We start from the raw sequence: 20574 nt of genomic DNA, 5'->3' as shown, positions 1-20574 counted from the left end.
TAAGATGTGGTTTCGGAAGGAACCCCCTGGAATCTGAAACAAGTGCAATAACATAGCAGACCTACTTGTAACTAAGTGCTTAATTTCCTATGATTTTTTTAAAAAAGAAAATCAATAAAATGTTGCCAGTTATTTATTGGAAATAACCACAGATAGCGGCCCTGATGGGGTGCCGGTTTTAGAGAGCACACAATTGTGTAATGAATTGTAATTCAGAAGACTGTTAAGTGTGAACCACAGAACCTTTCAGAGGTAATAAAGTCATTACTTTTTACACTACAGCCAACCCTGAAAAGCTTTATACACACCATTATATATAAATCATACATATATATTTCCACAACACACATTCGCCCATTTATATACCTTCTCTATATATAGACTTTCATGGATGGATGGATGGATGGATGGGGGAAATATTTAAATGTGAAAACTCGGTTCCGAAAGAATCTGACTCACTATTGTTACCTGATGAGGCTTTTATCTTATTTATTTATTTTTCAAAGACCTCCCAGTTGCACTTTCTTCTTCCCTCTCTTCGCCTTCCCTCCAACCATTCATTTCTACGCACCCCCTGTCTCTTGTAATGACACTCTTTTGGTCGCTCTAAAGCTAGTTTAAAAAGATTAAAAAAAAAAAAAAAGACAGTAGTGGGAGATGCCGACCTGCTCTGAAGAACTCATGAAAAAGGGGAAATGGTGTAACGCACACACTACAGAGCTTTACTGCAAGTGAATCTTCCTGCTTCTTAAACAGGATTTGAATGCCTCCCCCCTACCCCTAAGCTGGAGGGGAACAATAACAACAAAACACATTTACGCAAACCCAGTTCAGCACACATCTCTCCTAATGTTGAACATCAAACCCTCCCTTTCTTCCTTAGTGGGGCCCGAAGCTTCGCCGAGCCAGGCAAGCCAGTCATTTTCCAATAGGTTTGAAACTTTACTAAGACAACACGAGAATAAACAGCCGTTTGCCTGCGCGGCAGGGAGGTGGGTGCGCGCTTGCAAGGCGGGGGCTTTAGCTTAAAACAATAAAGCCCCCAGCCGGGTGGGTGAATTTACAGAAACGACGTCCCTTAGACTGAGGAGGGGGAAAGAGAAAACGCGAGGGGTTGTGGAGCCGCTTGGAGGAGAGGGAAGGAAGGCTCCTTGCTCTGCAGACACACACTCACACACGTCCACCTGCAGCTCCGAGTCTCGCGGGCCACAGCGACCCGCCTCCACCCTACACCCCCCACGCCTTCCTTGGACTTGAGTCCATTTGCTTCTCCCACCCCCCCCCCCACCCCCAGCCCCCCCTGCCCTTCCGGATTTGGAATCGCAGCTCTGGCTCCTCGGCGGCGGCGGCGGCGGCGGCTGAGGCTACAGGGTGGCGCAGGCAGGCGGGGAGGCTGGGAGGCGGGAGACGCCGGGGGACTTTGCAGACACGTTTCTGAATAAACTTTCCAATCGCAGGGGGTGCTGTTGCTGTACATTTTACGTAAAACTGAAAGTATCCCACGCCAGAGTGAAGCCCGCTTTTTGACAGCGGCAGCACGCGCGCGCGCGCTCGCGCGCGCGCGTGTGTGCGCGCGAGAGCGCGTGTGTGCATTAAAGAGACAGGGGTTTATTTCCAACAGGTCTTCCTTAATTTCCCGGGAACGTCTGTGGAAAGGCCAGAGGGACCTGCAGACTCTAGGGTGCATGCCTTGGCTCTGGGCGCCTGAGCAACACGGCGTTGACCCAGGGTAGTCACCCCACCACCGTGGTCTCCCCGCTGCTCCTGCGAACCAGTGGCTGTCTCTCCAATCCCCATTTTCTTCCCCCGGGTAACAGCACAGGAATAGTTGTGTCCTGCCTGTAAGAAACATTTTTCTTTCCATTCCTCTATGCTCTAGCAGTTGCTCTGGAGTGGGAGGGGGTGTGTCCATCCCTGGGACCTGGCTCGAGGACCTCCCGCGGCGCCGGGAGCACGTTCCCAGGGACTGGAACTCTCGGGACTGCCCATGCTTTGTCCTCTGGCCCGCGGCCGCTCGGTGAGGTGGACGCCTCGGCGCCTTCCTCGCCCCGGGCCCCGGTACTCCCCTCTGGGGACTGGAACGTCCCCGAGTCTGGCTCTTCGTTCTTTATTCCTTGGCCTCTGTCTCCGCCACCCTGGGGGGCCTAGACTCCGTGCTTCCAGTTGGCAATCACTTGCCAGGGTGCTCAGATCCCAGCACCCACCCCCCCCGCCCCCGCTCGGCCTTAGGGGTGCCCTCTGGCCGGGGCCTCTTCCCTCGCCCTTGCTCCCTCTCTCCAGGCTACCCCGGCCGCGGGAGGCCCCAGAGCTGCCTTTCCGGACCCGTAACCCTCCAAACTTGGGCTGGACTCCGTTTTGCCGCGCGCTCCCTCCCGCCTCCCCTCTCCGGCTGCGGAGCTGTAACTTGGAGGCTCAGCTCTCAACTTCGGGTGATTTTTCTTTGCTATCTTCTCCTCAGGCAAAGTTTCCCGAGCGCAGCCGCGGGCTCAGGGCTTTCACTACGGCCCCGGGCATCCGCACGCGGAGAGCGAGCGCGGCCGTGGCGCGGCGGTGAGGGGAAGTGGGTGTGCGCACGGAGGAGGGTGTCCGGGAGCAACTCTACCTGGCTTCCCTCCGCCCGCGCTTCCCCGGACCCGGGCTGCAGTCTCGCTGTACACTCTTGTCTTTTTTTTTTTTTTTTTTAAGTAATCTTTCATTTTAGGGTCCGCGTCCGGGGGGGAGCAGGGCGCACGTCTTGCTCCCCCCCCCCCCCCCCCCCCCTTTCTTCTCTCCCGGCCACGCTGCCGCCACGGCGCTCGCTGCGGCCACTGGTGAGCCTGCGGCCCCAGCGCCCCCTCCCCTCCGCCCGCCCCTCCCCCGGGGGCCGCGTCTGGCGTCTGCGGAGCCCCCCGCCCCGCACCTCCCCCGCCCCGCACTGGCCATTGGCTTGTCCTGGTCTCTTTTTCATGTCCAGCCCCTGATGTGTGTCCATTGGTGTGAGCTTCCCCTTCCCTCCTCCCCTTCTCTCCTGCTCGCCCTGCCCATGTTTTGTGTGTCTCTGTCCATCCAGACTCCTGACGTTCAAGTTCGCAGGGACGTCACGTCCGCACTTGAACTTGCAGCTCAGGGGGGCTTTTGCCATTTTTTTCATCTCTCTCTCTCTCTCTCTCTCTCTCTCTCTCTCCCCCTCTATCTCTCTCTCCTCTCTCTCTCTCTCTTTTTTTTTTTTTTGCTTAAAAAAAAAAAGCCATGACGGCTCTCCCACAATTCATCTTCCCTGCGCCATCTTTGTATTATTTCTAATTTATTTTGGATGTCAAAAGGCACTGATGAAGATATTTTCTCTGGAGTCTCCTTCTTTCTAACCCGGCTCTCCCGATGTGAACCGAGCCGTCGTCCGCCCGCCGCCGCCGCCGCCGCCGCCGCCGCCCGCCCGCCCCGCAGCCCACCATGTCTCGCCGTAAGCAAGGCAAACCCCAGCACTTAAGCAAACGGGAATTCTCGCGTAAGTAACCCAATAATAGTAATAATAATTATTAATAATCACGAGAGCGCGCAGGACGAGAAGTAAGAGCGAGGGGGAGAGAGGGGTGTGTGCATGCATTTTTTAATTTTTTCACGAGATGAACCTCCGAGAGTCGGGAGAAAAGAGCTTAAAGGGAGAAAAAACAAACAAACAAACAAACAAAAAACAAACCTCATCCTATCCCGAACCACAGCCGTACGTACACTTTTGGGATAGCACGCACCTTTTATTTTTATTTAATTTACAAAAATTTGACTCCTCCTCTTTCATGCTTTCCGCTGCTTTATTTCGCTTTTAGAAAAGGAACGCAATGATTTCCCCTCCAATTTTGCAAAATAATGAACAATGCTATGGATGCGAACAACTCTCTTGCAAACCTAGGGGAGGGAACTGGAGGGGAAAAGGGGGGTTGCTTCCACTCACCGAAGGAAGGAAAACGGGGCGGGAGGAGGGAGCCCAAGCCAAAAAAACAATTCCCAGGGAAAAAAGAGGTGAGAATGGCCCTCGGACAGCGGCGCGCTCACGGTCAAGTGTGCACTAGGAAGAAAGTAGTCATCTCCACAATAGTGAGAAAGTGGGATTGTGGGAGGGGGCCCCCCGGCGCTCTGGAGTCTGCAGAGTGTGGAGAGGGGCCGCGGCGCCTGGGAGAGCCTGGCGACCGCGAAGGACCAGAGCCTCCGCCGGCGCTGTTGCCTTTTGTTCCGGCCCGAGGTGGGTGTTTGTCCCGCTGCCTTTTGTGCCGGCTCCTCGCGCTTGCCCTTCCGCGCCGCCGCCGCCGAAGGGCAGGAGCAAGGGCCCGGGGCGAGCGGGAGATGGAGGGAGGGCGCTCGGGCCGCCGTCGCCTGGGTTCCCGCTGCCCGCCCCTCCCAGCCGAACCTCAAGTGGCGGCGAGAAGACGTGAAAAATAAAATAAAAAAAAAAATAAAAATAAAACAAGACAAGAAGATGTAAAAATTTTCTTGCCCCAAAACAGAAGCCGAACGCTCGGCCAGCCGTTTTCTGCAACGCTCTCCTCTTTGACTCCCCCACCCCCCCTGCAAAAATCTCAATCTCTATTAGAGGAGGAAAAATACAATTACCCCCTTCCCCAAAACCTCTTTAGTTGCAAACTTAGAGCGCCGGCGGCATGGAGAGGGAGCGAGGAACTCCCTCCTCTTACTATTTTTTGGAAGATTTTCAAAAAAAGTGGAAGTGGATTTTGATTGGGAAAAATCTCGTGTCTGAATGTTTACAAGCACCGCGTGTGCGGGAGCCTCCTGCCAACAAACAGACAGAGGACCGAGCGCGGCGCGGCAGCCCGGGAGCGGGCGGCGGCGGCGGCCGGGCCTCGCCGGGGCCTCGCCGGGCCTCGCCGCGCCCCCGCCCTGCCCAGGATCGCCCACCCCGCGCCAGCCGCCTGCCCGCCGGCACAGCGGCAGGCCGTGCCGCGACTCCGCGCCAGCCGGGTCCACAGTCCATTTTCGCCCCCAGCACAATATCCAGACCTCCTCCCAGCCCACCAAGACTTCGAAATCGGCTGGGGAGAAACTCAGCTTTGCGAAGCATTTTTATTTTGTAAAGCAACCGAAAAAGCGCGTCTGTTTCCCCCTCCCCCGCCCCCCCCCCCCCACATTCTTGTCCACCGCGCCGGACCTTGGGGAGGTCACCACGTGCTTTCCTTGACCCCCTCCCACCCGGTCTGGCCACTATCCCCCGCCTCCCGAGCCTTGCCAGGCCAGGTGGGGGGTGAATTGGGAGGGGTGGGGGTGGGGTGGGGAGGTGAGCAAGGGAGCAGTATGTGCGACTGTGTGTTTTGGGAGTGCTGGATCCTGGTACTCCTTGCACCCCACCCTTGAGTTTCTGCCCTCTAACCCGGGTCTGGCTCGGTCGGGGGTCGGGGGGGGGGCGGTGGTCCTTTTGAATCTTTATGAGGTGGTGGGTGGGTTACTGTGTCCTGGCTAACCGAGTGCGTCTGGGAAGGCGGGCGGTGGGCACTTAGGAAAGTTTGGCAGCAAGGGAAAGAAAGGCGTGAGAGGGCCCACATCCCTTTCCCTCCTCATTCGTGACCCTTATTTTAAATTTTGATGTAATTTTAAAACACCGTCTATACCCAGTTCTGTATTTATTAAAGGGTTGGGGGGGTGTGCATAAGGAGTTGAATTTTTCACTGGGCTCTGGAACTTGTCACACACTTCGGAAGCTCCCCCCGCCCCGGCACGTTGCGGGGCCCTCCCTCTCCCCACCCCCGCGGATCCCTCCCTCGCCGCTCTCCCCCGCCCCCCACTCCCCCGGCCGCGCCGGATGCGGAGCAGACGCGGCGTGCGGCGGTGTGAAGTTACAGCCCGGCCAGGTACCGGCGGGAAGGAAGGGCAGTGTTCGCAGGACTCGGGAAAGCCGGAACCTTCTTCGGAAGGATGCAGTGGGGGCTCAAAGGACGGACTGAGGCGTGCAGTCCAGGCTGCTCCCCTATCCCCCACCCACCCCGGGTCCACCTCGGGACGTTCCAGGCTGGGTGGGTTTAGCTGGTCTCTATCCCAGTTTCAGTGCGGGCTTTGGGTTAAGGGAGTAGTATGGAGGGGGTTCAAGGGCCAGTTCTTTCTCATTTTCTGGGTGCGCAGAGGGGGCGGGAGCCATTCCGGTGTTCAGGACCCCCCCTCCCCCCCAATCCTCCGCTTCTTAGGCTGAATGAGCCATTCGGTCGCTAGGAGGCAGAACAAGATCAAGAAAGCTCAGCGAACTTGAACCTGTACCAGAGCCTCCCCCACTCCCTGCTTTGCGTTTCTCGGCCGGGGAGGGACGAGCTTTGCGAGGGTGGGGGTGGGGGAAACGGACGGTTAGGCAGAATTCCCTTTCTCCCCCCATCACCCCTTATGTCTTTGTTCTTCATTTTGACTTTAAAAATGCTTCTGGCCGGGGCTGCGGAGAAGCGCTCGGGAGCGCGGCCGACAATCCCGTGCGCCGGGCGCGGAGTGGGGTGCAGTTTTCGCTTTCTTTCGGGGCGGGCATTTTTGGTAGGGGGAAAAGGGGGGTACGCACTCTCCGCCTTCGAGGCAAGGCCAATGGGCGGGATCCAGCAAGTTTGCACTTGGTTTTCGGGTTCACTTCTTCCACCCCCACACCCCAGCGCAAAGCACGGACAACGGCGGCTACGTTGGGCTTGCACAGCGGCTCTACAGCCCGACCCCTGGCTCCCCCGCCTCCCGCAGCTCTCGCCTCGGAGCCCGAAATCACAACAATAGTAATAGTTATCATCATAATGATGCGGGCTAGCAGCGTCATTAATAATGAATAACCGCAGCCGCCGCGGCGCTGCGCACACTCGTGCCCGGAATTGCGGGGGAAACGCATTTGCAGAGATCCCCCAAAGTAAAAAGTGTGAGCCTGGGGACACAGAATGAATTTCAGGGCCCGCGCTTGAGGTGTGTGTGAGGATACCGAGACTGCACCAGGTTAACCAACCGAGTTTTCCCAGCCTCACTTCCCATTTCTCCAACTGGCGGGGCCAGGGAACGGTTGTCACCTTGAGGCCGGGCTGGACCGCGGGTGGAGGCGGCAGTCGGGGCCCCTGGCTGCCCGTTGCCTCCCGGCCTGGCCCGGGCCCCACGGCCCGGCAGTCGCCGCTGCACGTGTTTGCAGCAAGCGCGGCCGGAGGCTGCAGCCAGCGAGCTGCTCGCTTTGTGCCTGAGTCCCGGCGCCCAACTTCACTTTCTGCAAAGCCCGCCCCCACCGGGCCCCGGGCCCCGGGCCTGTAGCCTTAGCCTTCGCTTTTGTTTCTTTGCTTTTCCTCTCTGCGTTTCTGACTCGGTTTGCTTCCTTACCCTGTTAAGACAATCAAAAGGAAGGACTTGGAAAGCAAAGTTGAAGGCATAGCTCCTTTTCCCCTCCCCCAACAGCCTTCCTTTCCCTCGCTTCTTCCCTACATTTCTTCTTGAGCTTTTTTTTTTTCTTCTTTAAATTTATTCCTTTGCAACTGCAGAGAGGAAGGAGATCTCAGTCAGCCGCTGGGGCATTGAGACGTTCCAGTCTGTCTTGCTGTTTGAACGCAGAAGCATTTTATTTTCTATTTTTCTCCTCTTGTAGAGAATTCGTGGCTAATTATTATGATTATTTGCCCACTCCCTTCCACTTCAATCCTGGACTCCCCGCTTTGTAGCGGGAGGTTTAGGCCGGAGCTTAGAAACGTTGGTATTGTGGGGGCGAAGGAGGATGGAGTTGAATTGAGGGAGGGGGTAAAATGGCTGAGGTTAGGAATGTTTTTAGGGAAAGAGGAATTTGCATTAAAATACAGAGAAATTAACAGATGCCCAGAAAGGAAATGTTGATTACCACTGAGAAAAGATGTCAATGCAAATCAGTAGACTACACCAAGAGAATTGTATTTTCCTATTTTCTTTGTGCCCCACTTCGTCTTATTTTTAATAATATAGCAGCAATAATAAACACGTTTTGATATTTCTCTGAACATTACTAGCCAAATGTTTTGCAAGAAGCCCGATGTTAGACGTATTTCATACATTAGGATATAATTCTTGTTAATTAGCAATAATTTACGTTAAGAGCATAGAAAATGTTGAGGTTACAGGTTTTATATCTGTACATTTGATCATCTTGTTATTTTCAAGAACTTTGCCTCCTATAAAATTAATTAGGTGAAATGTGGAGGTGTAATCAGCAACCTCTGAATTACCACTTCATTTCCTGGTTTTGATTGTAAATCAGTTCAGTCACTACATTTAGAAGACTTTAACCAAGTCTGTTTTGTACCGCATTACCTTTAACTATTTGCTACCTAGGAGAATATTTCCTTTTGCTCCTAAATAATATTTCCACTTTCAGAATATGTCAGGCCTTGGGGATGAAAAAACAAACAAACAAAAAAATGAATCTTAATGGTGGAGTTTAAAAAATGTTTTTTGGTTTTGTTTTTTTTTTGCAAAGGTTCTACATAGTACTAACTTTAATGAAACAAAATATTATTCCTGAATCTTTCTTTAATCTGTAACCCTCAGAACTTGCAGTTAATGCTGAACAACAACAAAAAGCCACATTTGTCAATGTATACTTAAAAATCCTTAATTCAAATAGCAGGGATCTTGGAGGATGACTTCCCTATTCAGTGCCTCACTTGGTCAAAATGAAAGCAAATGTAGGAGAAAAATGACACAGAGGCATAATGCAAAAGCACTTCCATTTGTGTCATTTTATTTGAAAAGCATGCATGTGTTTTTTGTATTTATCTTTTGGTCAGTATGTTGGGCAAAGAAACATAAGTGCTTACCTTGCTGTCTTTATTAGTGGGAATATAACCTTCATATTCCTGTGGTGACCTTATGTTAAATTAGGAGGAGTACCAGAGGCTAGAAATTATGACATGTCCTACTTGAGCACAGGTGCAGCTAGGCAGGGCTCTCTCAATATTATTTCACCCAGCACATCTGGGAGTTACTCCAGATCTTCCCCCTCAATATTCAGCCTGGGTAGGGTTGAAATAAATTTAACCTGAGTTCACTGGATTTTTGCACTTTATCAAAATCGGTTCCAATATTCTACACTCAAATTAAAATCTATTTTTTGATTCTCTGTGGCTTTAAGTTCATTAAATGTGAAATTGGCAGCTTGCTAAAGAAGGTCAGACTGATTAACTGTTTAAGACTTGTACATTTTCTGCTTCAGTTTTATTAACTGGCAGCATCCTGGATGTGTTTTGTATTTTGTGATTTTTTTTTTTTTTTTTTTGATAGGGTGAGCATACAGTTTCAGGAGCAGATACTTACCAACTCTTTTTTCCCCTTTGGAAGGTTAAAAAATCATAGAAGCTGTTCAAATGAGACGCTAGAGTATTTTGGTGCAAAGTTGAAAAAAAAAAAAGGAAACGGGAATGAAAGACATATTTACCTTGTTATACCATCCGCTGGTGATTATGTGTGTAGAAATAGTCCCATAATGAAGCGTTTTGGAGCTCATTCAGAAAATTAGTCAACTTTGACAACATTAGGCGAAGTATTTCAAGTCTAAAGAAAGGACTTCTCAGCCTTGTTCTGAGATGTGGCATTTGCTTGACCATTCTGATTTTTATGTGATGGGAGCCACCAAGTGCAAACATGTTTAGAATATTTTAGGCATTCCTTTCTTCAGAATGAAAAAATGACTAATTGGCTTATTTTCTTAAGTACTCAAAAGTATCCCATTTAGCTAATGTGTCTGGGAAGAATTGCCAGTGAATTTGGTATTTCTTTGATTTTGTGGCACTACTGAGAGTGAGATCAGAAAGGTTTTTGGCAGTATGAATTATGCTACGTTATGATTATTATTTAGATCCGTTTCACAGGTGAATGCAGTCGTTTGCTTATTATGGCGGTGTAAATGTGGCACATTTTGTGTGTGATATAGTAGCTTTCTAATTTACGAAGCTAAGTCTCTGTATACTTCGAAGTATATACACTGACACAAAGGGTGTGTGTGTTTATTTACCTCTTCTTTTATTCTTTGGCACAATAGACAACTTTGTAGGAAAAAAGAAAGAAATTTGGTTTCAATCCATGTTTTTACCAGTTTTGGGGGTAGTTATTATTTAAGCTTTCTTTATGTCACCTGTGTTAACTATTTACTTAACAGTCAACATTGTTTCTAAACTCGAAAACCAGACAGAATTTATAGTGTGTGTGTGTGTGTGTGTGTGTGTGTGTGTGTGTGGTTTCTCAGGAGTTATGTGAGTCAGATAGTTTTCCTTAAATATATGATGATTTGCCTTATTGATAAATTTGCTTTCTTGTTGATAACCTCCATATCCTTACATGTTTTAGGTGCTCACATTTTCTGGGTATTATATGAAGGAGGCTAGAAACACTTTATATAATGTGGTGGGATGGGGTGGGGTTGAGAATGTATTTCCCCTTTCTCTCTCTTCTCTGGTGCTCTAATAATTGTGCTTTTGTTTCTCCAACCACAGCCGAACCTCTTGAAGCCATTCTTACAGATGATGAACCAGACCACGGCCCTTTGGGAGCTCCAGAAGGGGACCATGACCTCCTCACGTGTGGGCAGTGCCAGATGAACTTCCCATTGGGGGACATTCTTATTTTTATCGAGCACAAACGGAAACAATGCAATGGCAGCCTCTGCTTAGAAAAAGCTGTGGATAAGCCACCTTCCCCTTCACCAATCGAGATGAAAAAAGCATCCAATCCCGTGGAGGTTGGCATCCAGGTCACGCCAGAGGATGACGATTGTTTATCAACGTCATCTAGAGGAATTTGCCCCAAACAGGAACACATAGCAGGTAAATGAGAAGCAAGGAGAAAAGCTGTTTGCATGTTTTCTTTTCATTTTCAGAGGTGCTGTAGCCAAGCACTCAGGAGTGGTGAAGAGCTTTCTGTATTTCTCCATGTGACTGTCCACGACAGCCCTGTAATGTTAAAACAATCATTCCTATAGCTTACGTCCAGAACACAAAAAAAAATAAATATTTTCCACTTCACTGAGTCAGATATAGGTGGAATAGGTACACACACCTGATACCCTCTCTCTGGATCTGTTGATGCTGAATTTCTTTCCTTTTTTTCTCCCCTTCTCATTTTTAAGTGTTGAACCTTACTATACCTGGCCCTGTTTCCAATGTCCATTTCCAGCCATGGTGACAAGTCAGAGGCGAAGTGGCCATACAGGCATTTTGTAGTTTGGCCAATGACCTGTTTGAGTCAGAATACCTGGTCAGACCTCCCTAGGGGTGCTGTTAGTTCTCAAGGCTTCTGCGAAGGAGGGTGGGCTGACAGGGCGTTTGGGACTGGGTAGAAAGAGTTAACTGAGCTTCAGGGCTCGCCTTGGATCCATATTGGCTGTCAGCCCGTATGGGGCTGTAATTAAACACAGCCCCGTGGTGGGATGACACCGTGACCTTGACTTTAAGATGCCATTTTCGACTGGCCAGGCCAGAGTAGAGAGGGCAGTTGCTGAAGCGCACAGACATGCTTACTCGAAAAGTTTAAGGGCATGTTGGAAATTTCAAAAGGTTGGTTTGACAGGAACGGCTGCTCCCTGCAGCCTGCCTCCTCAGCTAAATGATAAATGCTTCTCTGTGCTCTCTCTTGTCTCTGATGTGGTTTTGACAGATGTATCTTGATTTTGTTTGTGGTTTACACAACCACATGTCACCCTTACAAATGTCCAGTCCAGACTTCCACTGTTTCAGCTATAACACAATGTAAAAATTCTCTTGGAAAAATACACACACATATTCAACAGCTCTCCTTCCTTTGGTTAATTTTAGCAGAGAGGTAGTTAGGTGTGTGGGTTTCTCAGCAGCTCATGGGAAAAGGAATTAACAGCTAGCAGAGGGACTTAAATCCTTACCCTAAGTGATAAGCAGCAACACTATATAGTGACCCTTAAGACATTTTTTTGTGAAACCAGAGTGATTTAACACACAAGACAAAGTGAATGCAGAGTCTATGGTGACAAAAATGCTAAGCCTGCTGGTGGTTCCCTTTCTTCTATTTCCCCCTGCCCCCTCCCCCAAAAGGCAGAAGGTTTATTCAGTTTTAGGAAAGATAGTGCATATAATCAATTGATTCACTGGAACTTGTCTTTCTGACCTCGTTTGACCACAAAGTTGAACTGTAGTAGGTCAGTGGTCCAGAGGGAATTAAATGTCGTATTATTTCTTCTTCCCGCCCCCTCTGGAATTTGATCATTAAAATCAAACGTGGCATTTTCTTTCTTTCTTTCTTTTTTTTTCCCCATGCTTCCTGCAATAACACTCAGATACTTTTCCTTTAGTGAAAAGAGAAATCTGTACCAGGGAAGCTGCATTTACAAAATATTTTTCTAGAATTCACCGCATTTAGCTTATGTGACATGTAGGTTAACATTTTATCCCCCCACCACACACACAAGTAGGTAATGGCAGTGACCATTTCCATGTGCTGTCTTGTGACTGGAAGGAAAATGTAAGGCATGATTAATGAAGCAAGAGCAAGCGGAAGGGGATTTGTCGTCTTCGGAGATCCAAAGCCTTTCTAAATCACCAAATATGGAGTAACACTTGCGTGATGTAACATCGTATTTACATATCGGGCCGCTCGTTTAAAAGACAAAACACAGTGTCTGTCAAGCAGGAATTAAAACCACACTTCTTACTGAGGTCCCAAATAGGTTATTCACTCTCGGATTAACCAGCTCCAAAATTCTGTGCTTCTGTACTTAGAAGAGGAATCTAAAAGCTAGGGGGTGGGGGGGGGAAGGCACTATAGCGATAGCTTTTTACTATTATAGTTGTGAATGTACATAGAGAAAGAAAAGATATTTTCTTTAACTTCTGGTTGTCATAAAGGTTTTTTGTTTCTAAGACCCAGTATAATAGCAGAGCCCAGAGAAGCACCCCCTCCCTGCCCTGCCAAAAACAAAACACAAAAGAAAGAAAAAAGAAAAGAAAGCAAATTTAAAGGATGTTTTAGAAGGCTAATACTAAATAATTTCACTAGATGAAAAGCGTTATAAGGTATCTAAGATATTCAATGGGTGCACAAATGTAGCAACCCAGGTGAGGTAAACCTTTCATGCACAAATAATTACAAAGCCTTGATTCATTTCATTGTGTTTAATCACCTGTTCCCACCCTGGAATTGGCTGGACATAAATAGCGTGGTCACATCTCAAAGCGAGATGTCAGTAACTAGAATCATGACTTCTCATAATTCACAGTAATGAATTAAGAGTTTCCTATGGTGAAATTAACATTCTACCATCGCACATAAATTAAGATGCCCTGGCCCTCAGGTGTCTCTGAAGGGAAGTTCTGGAAGACGGCTGTGCACACTACCAGCCCATTTCTCTCAAGCACGCCTTTACAATTCCAAGTCTGCTTTTCTTTTTATGGCGAGGAAGGAAACAAAAAGAATAATCATCCAGTAGATATTTGAATTGTGGTGTCACAAAAAGAAAGGCGAAGCAATGCTCCATATTAGTAGAGAGATCTATTGATGAATCTCTAGAAGAATATGTTTGGCAACCACATAAAAGGTAGTCATTTAAGTGCACTGTGTAGGAAAGGCTTTATTAAAGTGATGTAAGTTGGATTTGAGCTCCCTGTGTGTTCTGTGCCATTTTATAGGCAGGAAGCAGGAATAAAACAGTGACAGATTTTCTTGAGATAAATAAAGCTTAGTATTGGGGGCTTTCAAATAGGAGAATAAGGTAGCGTTCTTTAAGTCTTCAGTAAAGTGATCTGCATTTTGACTGGACATAGGCCGCACGAAGAGGAGTGTGGTTTGGAAAGGGTGATTCTTTTTACCTGGCGTATAGATGGTTACGAGCTTCAACACTTCACCCATGTACATGTGTGTGTTGATCAGGTTGCTTTTTTCATTTCATTCACATGTTCAAAATACTGTGTGGCTGTGATGCAGTGAAACCATTGACATAGTACGAATTTAACTGGAAATGAGCAGGTCATATTGTGTGGGGCCCAGTGCATCTATTTCTATGTTAGATACTCACCATCAGATGTCAGCAGCCTGTGACTGGCAGTCAGGGCTTTTAACAGGGCTGTTGCTGTGTTTTGTAGTCTCATCTTTTATGATGGGGGAAATATTCATCAGAGATTAGTGAATGTGAAACTGCTGTTCACTTACAGAAAAGGCCAAAAATATTACCCCACAATGTCAGATTTGAGATTTTGGCTTATGACACATGGAAATCTTTAAATTAGGGTTGGGCTGTCGTGAAGTTAGCTTTTTAAGAGAATGGGGGAGAATAGGACCAGTCTTATAAAATGTACTCAGATCTACTACTATTGATACATAATATTTTTTCTCCTTAAAATCATGAACATAGACGTCTATATCAGGATATTTAAAAATTAATTTGCTTAGGCAATATACTTCGTAACTAGATAAAAATATATAAGACAGTTACTCTAATGGAGGGGGAAATACTAATTCAAAAACAAACATGTCAGCATGTTACTTAAAGGTAAATCAAGTATAATATACTTAACGCTTTTCGGAACTTAGCAAATCAACTTGCCTTTTCTTTTTGTACCCATTCTAATTCTTTCCTAACTCAGCATGAATTGGGGATGTATTTGTGTACTTCATGGTATAATTGTAAATGAGACTATAAATTATAGTATCCTAATATGACTACTTATTTTTAATTTCTCTTTATTTGTGTGATTCTGAATAAAAACCACTGACTTCTGAAGTGAATTTTTAGCATGGCAGCTGAAAAAGAAAACAACAAACAAACAAACAAAACCCCAATATACTGGTGAACATTTTATTTACCTTCAGTATGCAGAGAATAGAGAATATTGTTTCCTTATATATATCTAGGATTTTCACTGGGAGCCTGTGTTTGTGAGGCCACTACCCAAAGACTCATGTTCATGAGTCTGGGAGTCCTATATACAAGCTGTATTTGTAAATAAGACCAAGAAAGGTTGTGAACTGGCAGCTTGGATGTTTTGTCAAAGTACAATGTCAGAGAAACTCTCTCTAAGACAAATTGTAAATAGAACTGTCACAGTGATTGCATGATTGAGCCACAGAAGTGTCTTACAATTGTTGGCATTGTCAGAGGACTTTTGAAAGCTTAATTAAACACAGTGGCCCGCATGGCTGCTAAATTTACTTCGGAAAGCCAAAAAGGAAAAAAAAAAGTCTAAAATGTGGAAGATTCCCAAAGATCTCAAAGTTCTTCAGACATTACCCTTCCGGTGACACAGAAAAGATGCATTGTGCATTTTCCTAGTTGTCTTTTATAAATAATAGTTTTGAGAATAGGGCCACGTGATATGAAGATCATCCTGTGTGTGATGTGGAGATTGTGTTAGTTTTTCTGTCTCCTGCTGTTACAGACAGTTAATGTAAAAATGGCCTTTTATTGGAAACACAAATATGTATTCACTTCAAGAACAGGAGCAGAGGGGGAAAGTTTCCCTCCCATTCTCTGTGTTCATTCTGTGAGATCTTAAAAAAAAAGTGCTGTAATTTCTTAAATCACTCCATCCTTGTATTGCAAGTTGTGCCTTTTACGTTCAAGGATCTGAAATCTGTTTTGCACACCTTTCTCCTCGTGCATGTGGCATTTAATTGTGGAGCTGCCCATGGGCTGGAAAATGCAACTGGGTGTAGAAATGTGCAGGCAATGTCAGGACAGCGAACCTTAAGCTCAGGGAAGAGGAGAGTTGGATGCATATTAATGGCACATTTTCAAGTCCTGGAAAATCATTAATTTCACACCACAGCCCCCATGTAGTTTGGCTAATGTGGGAGGACTAAATTGGAGCATATAACTAACGTGCAAATCCTAGGGAAGCATTTTTCACAATTTTGTGATTTCTTAAGTGAAAGTGTTTAATAAAGGAGAATGGATGAATGGTGGCTTTTCAACACTAGTCAGGGAGAAAGGAAGAAAGTTTGGCTTTCCTTGGGGGAAAACATGAAATTGAACCAAAGTAGCACAGCTAGGGAGATGCACCGAGATCACGGCATTCAGTGTTAACTTAATTTAATGGACTTTGGTTGGTCTGTTCACACCCTTTACTGCACAAAGGAATCATTTGACAAAATTTACCCCTAGCCCAAGTCTGTTTTTACATACCGTAGTACCAGCTTTATGCAGTAAAAAGCACTTAGCATCAAACTGGACCCAGCCTGGCACCTTGCCACTTTTTTAGCAAGAGATTTAATCACCAAGGATCTTTAGTACCTTTCTGCTTGTTCAGATTTCATTTGGGTCATGGTTATGTCAGCAGTGTTGTTATTACAAGGATTAAAAAAGAAAAAAGATTTTAACTTAGTGCCCATTTTTAACATTGTCTCAAACCAAGCAGGTTTTTATTTTATGTGTCAATTTGGAGGACATTAATAAAGTTCATAAATATGTTCAGACTATATAATTTAATGGATAATAACCAGTATTGTTATTTGTAATACAAATAGAAAATTGGCCATTGTATCCCTCCCTCCTCTGTCCTTTCCTCCTCCCCAGGTAAATAAGCATCCTTAAACTGCTTCTCTCCTTTACCTCCAGGGTATAGAGGCTCTGGCCAATATCAGTAAATTTACCTTTGTAATTTGCCATGTAGTTTTTACAACAATGACCTAATTAATTTGAGCACGAACCATATTATTGCTACTAGAGTCATTTTCTGTCACAAACTTAATTTCCAGGAAATGTAACCTGATGAATAAGAATGCTTTAGCTCTCCTAGAATGCTTTAGGTCTCCTAGAGACCAAAGGCAGATTTAAAATAATAATAATAATAATAATAATAATAATAATAATAATAAATGCCAGCATTATTAAAGCCAGTATGCTTGATGCCAAACTCACTTTGAAGCCAGTAAACATCAGACTGTATTTCTAATCAGTTTTAGAATGTAACGTATTCCATATTGGGTTCACTGGAATCTGCCTTTCTGCTTTTTACTGGCCAGCTGCACTCCCTATGCATTTTTAAAACATTTCAGCAAAGGCTTTTGCTGTTCTTAGCAGGGTTAGTAACTTGGGGTCTATTTCTGAGCTCATTCGTCATTCTGCGATGGCATTGAGTTAGGTTGGCAAGGGAAGGATTTGAAGCATGGGGGGTGGTGAGGTCACTTCTGACCCCAGCAGGGAATAGGTGAGCTTCATTTGCCTTTACAATAGACGCACAGTTACTGCACCTTGGAGGAGCTCTCAGGTGCCGCTCAGATGGGCGCATGTAAATGCCCTGTCAGATGCGGAGCCGGAATATTAATGCCTCTTCCACCACCGCACCATAATAAAGCTGTACACAGCAAGCTTAATATGCAGCTAGTCTGGGGAATTGTGTAAACTTAGGTAGCCCAGTGTGAAAGACAGCGATGTAAAAATGCTCGATATGCTACAGTTTCCATTCTTGTTCTCCTTTGATCTATGGCAAAATGAAAACATCATCCTTTCCTCCTCTTGGAGTTGTCTCCCCAACTCTGCCACCTCCCAATCCACCATCAGAATTTTTTGCATGTGTGGTATGGAGAAATACGACATAATTTGTTTCGTATGGTTAATTACAGGCGTTTGAATATTTAAAATTTTAAATAGCCGCTGTTCCAGCTTTTCCTGTTAAAAGTATGTGATTTGAACAAAGGGAATACAGTGTAAATATTTGTGGTGATTTGCAACACCCCTCTTTCCCTATTAAACACACACACACACACACACACACGTGCACACACACACACACAGACATTCAGTTTAGATGTAGTGCTGACTTAAAAGGCTTCTGTACCTTCATTTGTACTTAAAAAAAAAAATCAACTCTCAACTGGAACTCCATTAAAACATTTTGCCATTATTTTTGAGTCCACTGTTGCTTGAGGTTTTAAAGAGGATTTTTATAATGTGTTCATTTAACAGAATCAACAGCTGTCAGAACCAGTTGTGGTAAATCCACAAAACGTACAAAGAAAATACACACGTTTCCTGAAACAAAACACTTGGAAAAACAAGCTGCCAAGAACTGGCGAATGAGAAGTCTGCAGACAGGGAGCCGGAGTGTTTCATCTCTTGGTTCACCCTGGAGACTGATGTGAGCGGATCTGATGCAATGCCCTGGAAGGTTTACCTGACCAGGTGCCTGCTTTGAGGCAATGCACCGGGCAGGAGGGCTGGACGGGGCTGCGAGTTGCTCCCTATTCTGCCCTCCTTTTTTCTTTTTGATCTCTCCACATAGATAAAATACCAAGTTCATAGAGTGCTACACAACAAATTATATCCACTAAAGGTGAGATGATCAGATTTAAACTTCCTGTAAAAGAAGCAAGAAGGCGCCTAACACACACTTTTCCAGATAGGGTTGGCAGCATGTTATGCAGAATTGAATCGGCCCCGCCAGGAAATTCCCAGTGGGACCCTGGAGCAGGCATGTTGATGAAGGGGATACCTGGGGACCTCTGGTCACTCACAATGAGTTTCTGTTTGTATCTTCACTCTTGTTAGCCTTGGCGATGAACAATTACACCTACAATTTGATCTTAGTTTTAGATACAGGTGAGTCCGCTGATTAAAAACTCCCATTAAAATGAAGAATGGAATAATTGTGAAGCCCACTAAGGTGCTTTCAAAACAAACACAGGTGTTGTTGTGTCCCCCCCCCCCCCCCCCCCCCCGCCACAACGCTCTCTGGTTTCTGTTTTCTTTTTGAATTTTCTAAAAAAAACCCAAAAAAACCAAAAACCAAATAACACAAGGAAGCCCCATGCTAACCATCAGGGCATTTAAATTTATATTCATCAGTTGTTCATTTTCTTGATATGTAATGATGTATAAAAAAAGCTGCAAAAAAATCACATCTGTTAATTTTTAGAGAAATAAGGTATAGCTTGGGTTCTTCTTAACTTAGCTGGAGTACAAGGCTCTACATGCCACGTCTGATCTCTTACATTTTAAATATGGAGTTTCTCTTTTTGGGCCAAAAAAAAAAAAAAAAAAAACCTGAAGCATTTCCCTTTACCGACTCAGGGGATACCGTGATTTCATGATTTATTTACATTTAGGGGGGCAGCTCACAATGAGCCATTTACTCCTCATCTTAGCCCCCTCCTCCACAAGTCTTTGAGTTCACAGTTAAAACAATACATTAACCAATGTTAAATTTTAAATCTCATGAGTTTCTCTCTCCTACTCCATCCCATCCTAAGATTAAAAAAAAAACACACACACACAACAACACAACTATTCTTTTACATTTAAAAGTGAACATTGGCCACTGAAGAATGATTTAAAGACTGAGAAAATTTTTAATAATAAATCGTAACCTTCTCATGTTATGTTTTTGTTATGTTAAGGGGAAAAAATCAATAAGGAAAAATTTAATTCTGATAAAGATACTCTTGGATCTTTGAAAACAACTGCTGTCCTTTTAACTAAAACATTTGAGCAGCTTCAAAGACTATGTATTTCTTCTGATCTTGGAGCTGTGTGACTGGTAGCAAGAAAGAAAAAAAAATCTTATTCTACATACAAGTGGATTGCTTAACAAGTCTGCACAGACACGTACTTGTTTGTACAATAGAGATAAAAATTCCTGTATAAAAATAATTCAGCTGCTGACAGCAGGCATTGTTGTTGGACCTGTCTTTTGTGCCTGTCCCAGCTCTGGGCCCCCTCTCCCCCTCTATCTGCTTGGGACAGCTTGCTGCCTATAGACTCCTGACCAGAAGTTAATTGCTATACATTAAATATATAGGTATTGTATCTAAAGAGGAATATCTTGAGCCTTCCTATATGCATTCCACTCTACTTTCTGATGTGATTGCAGTACCGCCAGCAAGAGGGTGGCAGGCAAACGCTCTAATAGGGAAAATGAGTTGAAGGCAGTTAAGGGAAATTTGGCCTTCAGGTCCCATTTGCTCTGCAGTGTAGCATCAGTTTCTAAACTTTTGTTTTTAATCTAATTCTGATTTACTCTGTCACATCCCATATCAACCCTCATTGAACTCTACTCATGTAGAGTAACATTAGTGTCAAAGGGAATTGGTCAGGACTGTGGACCTGTGGCTCATACAGATGGTTGTGGATGTGAGTTACACACAGCTCTGCGTCGTTTTCTTTCTAATAAACGTCAAAAGGGGGCACATTTCTGAGCACGGGCCGTGGATAAGAGAGCCAAGGAATGAGGGATAGTACCTGGATTTTTTTTTTCACCCCCTTCTCCCTTCTCTTTCCCACTTCCTTGGGATACCTACATTTCAGGTAGTAAGATTGACTTTAGGAAAACGTCTGAGGCTGGGGGTTGTGGGGTGGGGATGGGGGGAGAGTGGCAGAAAGAAGTTACTCGCATATTTTCAGTACGGGTTCAAACACAGTCACCAAAGCAGAGTCTTCTGGGTCCAGGAGCGGAGCAATATGCACAGGCACGTGGGCTTTTCAGAGCTGTTTGTTCCCAGTCAGACTTGTACGCCAGCCGAGCTGGGACTTAACATGGGCTTTTCCCGGGGCTGGGTGTATGGGATGGGGCCCTAGGAGGCATTCACTGGGAATTCTCTCACAAGAATTTCTTAAATACCATGAGGTGAATAAGGTGTGAGTTAGCATTCAAGGTGTGAGATAGATTCTCCTCCATA

General features: G+C 45.7%; 1 protein-coding gene across 8 annotated transcripts in view; it reads left to right on the top strand.

Annotated features, from left to right (window-relative positions):
- The first annotated feature begins 2945 nt into the window (after nt 1–2945).
- Nucleotides 2946–20574, top strand: part of BCL11A (BAF chromatin remodeling complex subunit BCL11A) — a 100136-nt gene continuing 82507 nt past the window's right edge. For 2 of the 8 annotated variants that reach the window (XM_030310659.1, XM_030310658.1), the window contains exons 1-2: nt 2946–3484; nt 10434–10763. In XM_030310659.1, the coding sequence (XP_030166519.1) occupies nt 3430–3484; nt 10434–10763 (385 nt within the window). In that variant the 5' untranslated portion in view covers nt 2946–3429. Of the gene's footprint in view, nt 3485–4979; nt 5835–10433; nt 10764–20574 lie in introns of those variants that run through there. The other 6 variants (XM_030310656.1, XM_030310655.1, XM_030310657.1 and 3 more) reach the window with 5 other exon arrangements.

Source organism: Lynx canadensis, chromosome A3 (assembly GCF_007474595.2).
Source record: "Lynx canadensis isolate LIC74 chromosome A3, mLynCan4.pri.v2, whole genome shotgun sequence".
NCBI classification, from domain to species: Eukaryota; Metazoa; Chordata; class Mammalia; order Carnivora; family Felidae; genus Lynx; species Lynx canadensis.
The sequence above is the reverse complement of the archived record's forward strand: the minus strand, read 5'-3'. Positions and strand labels throughout refer to the sequence as shown.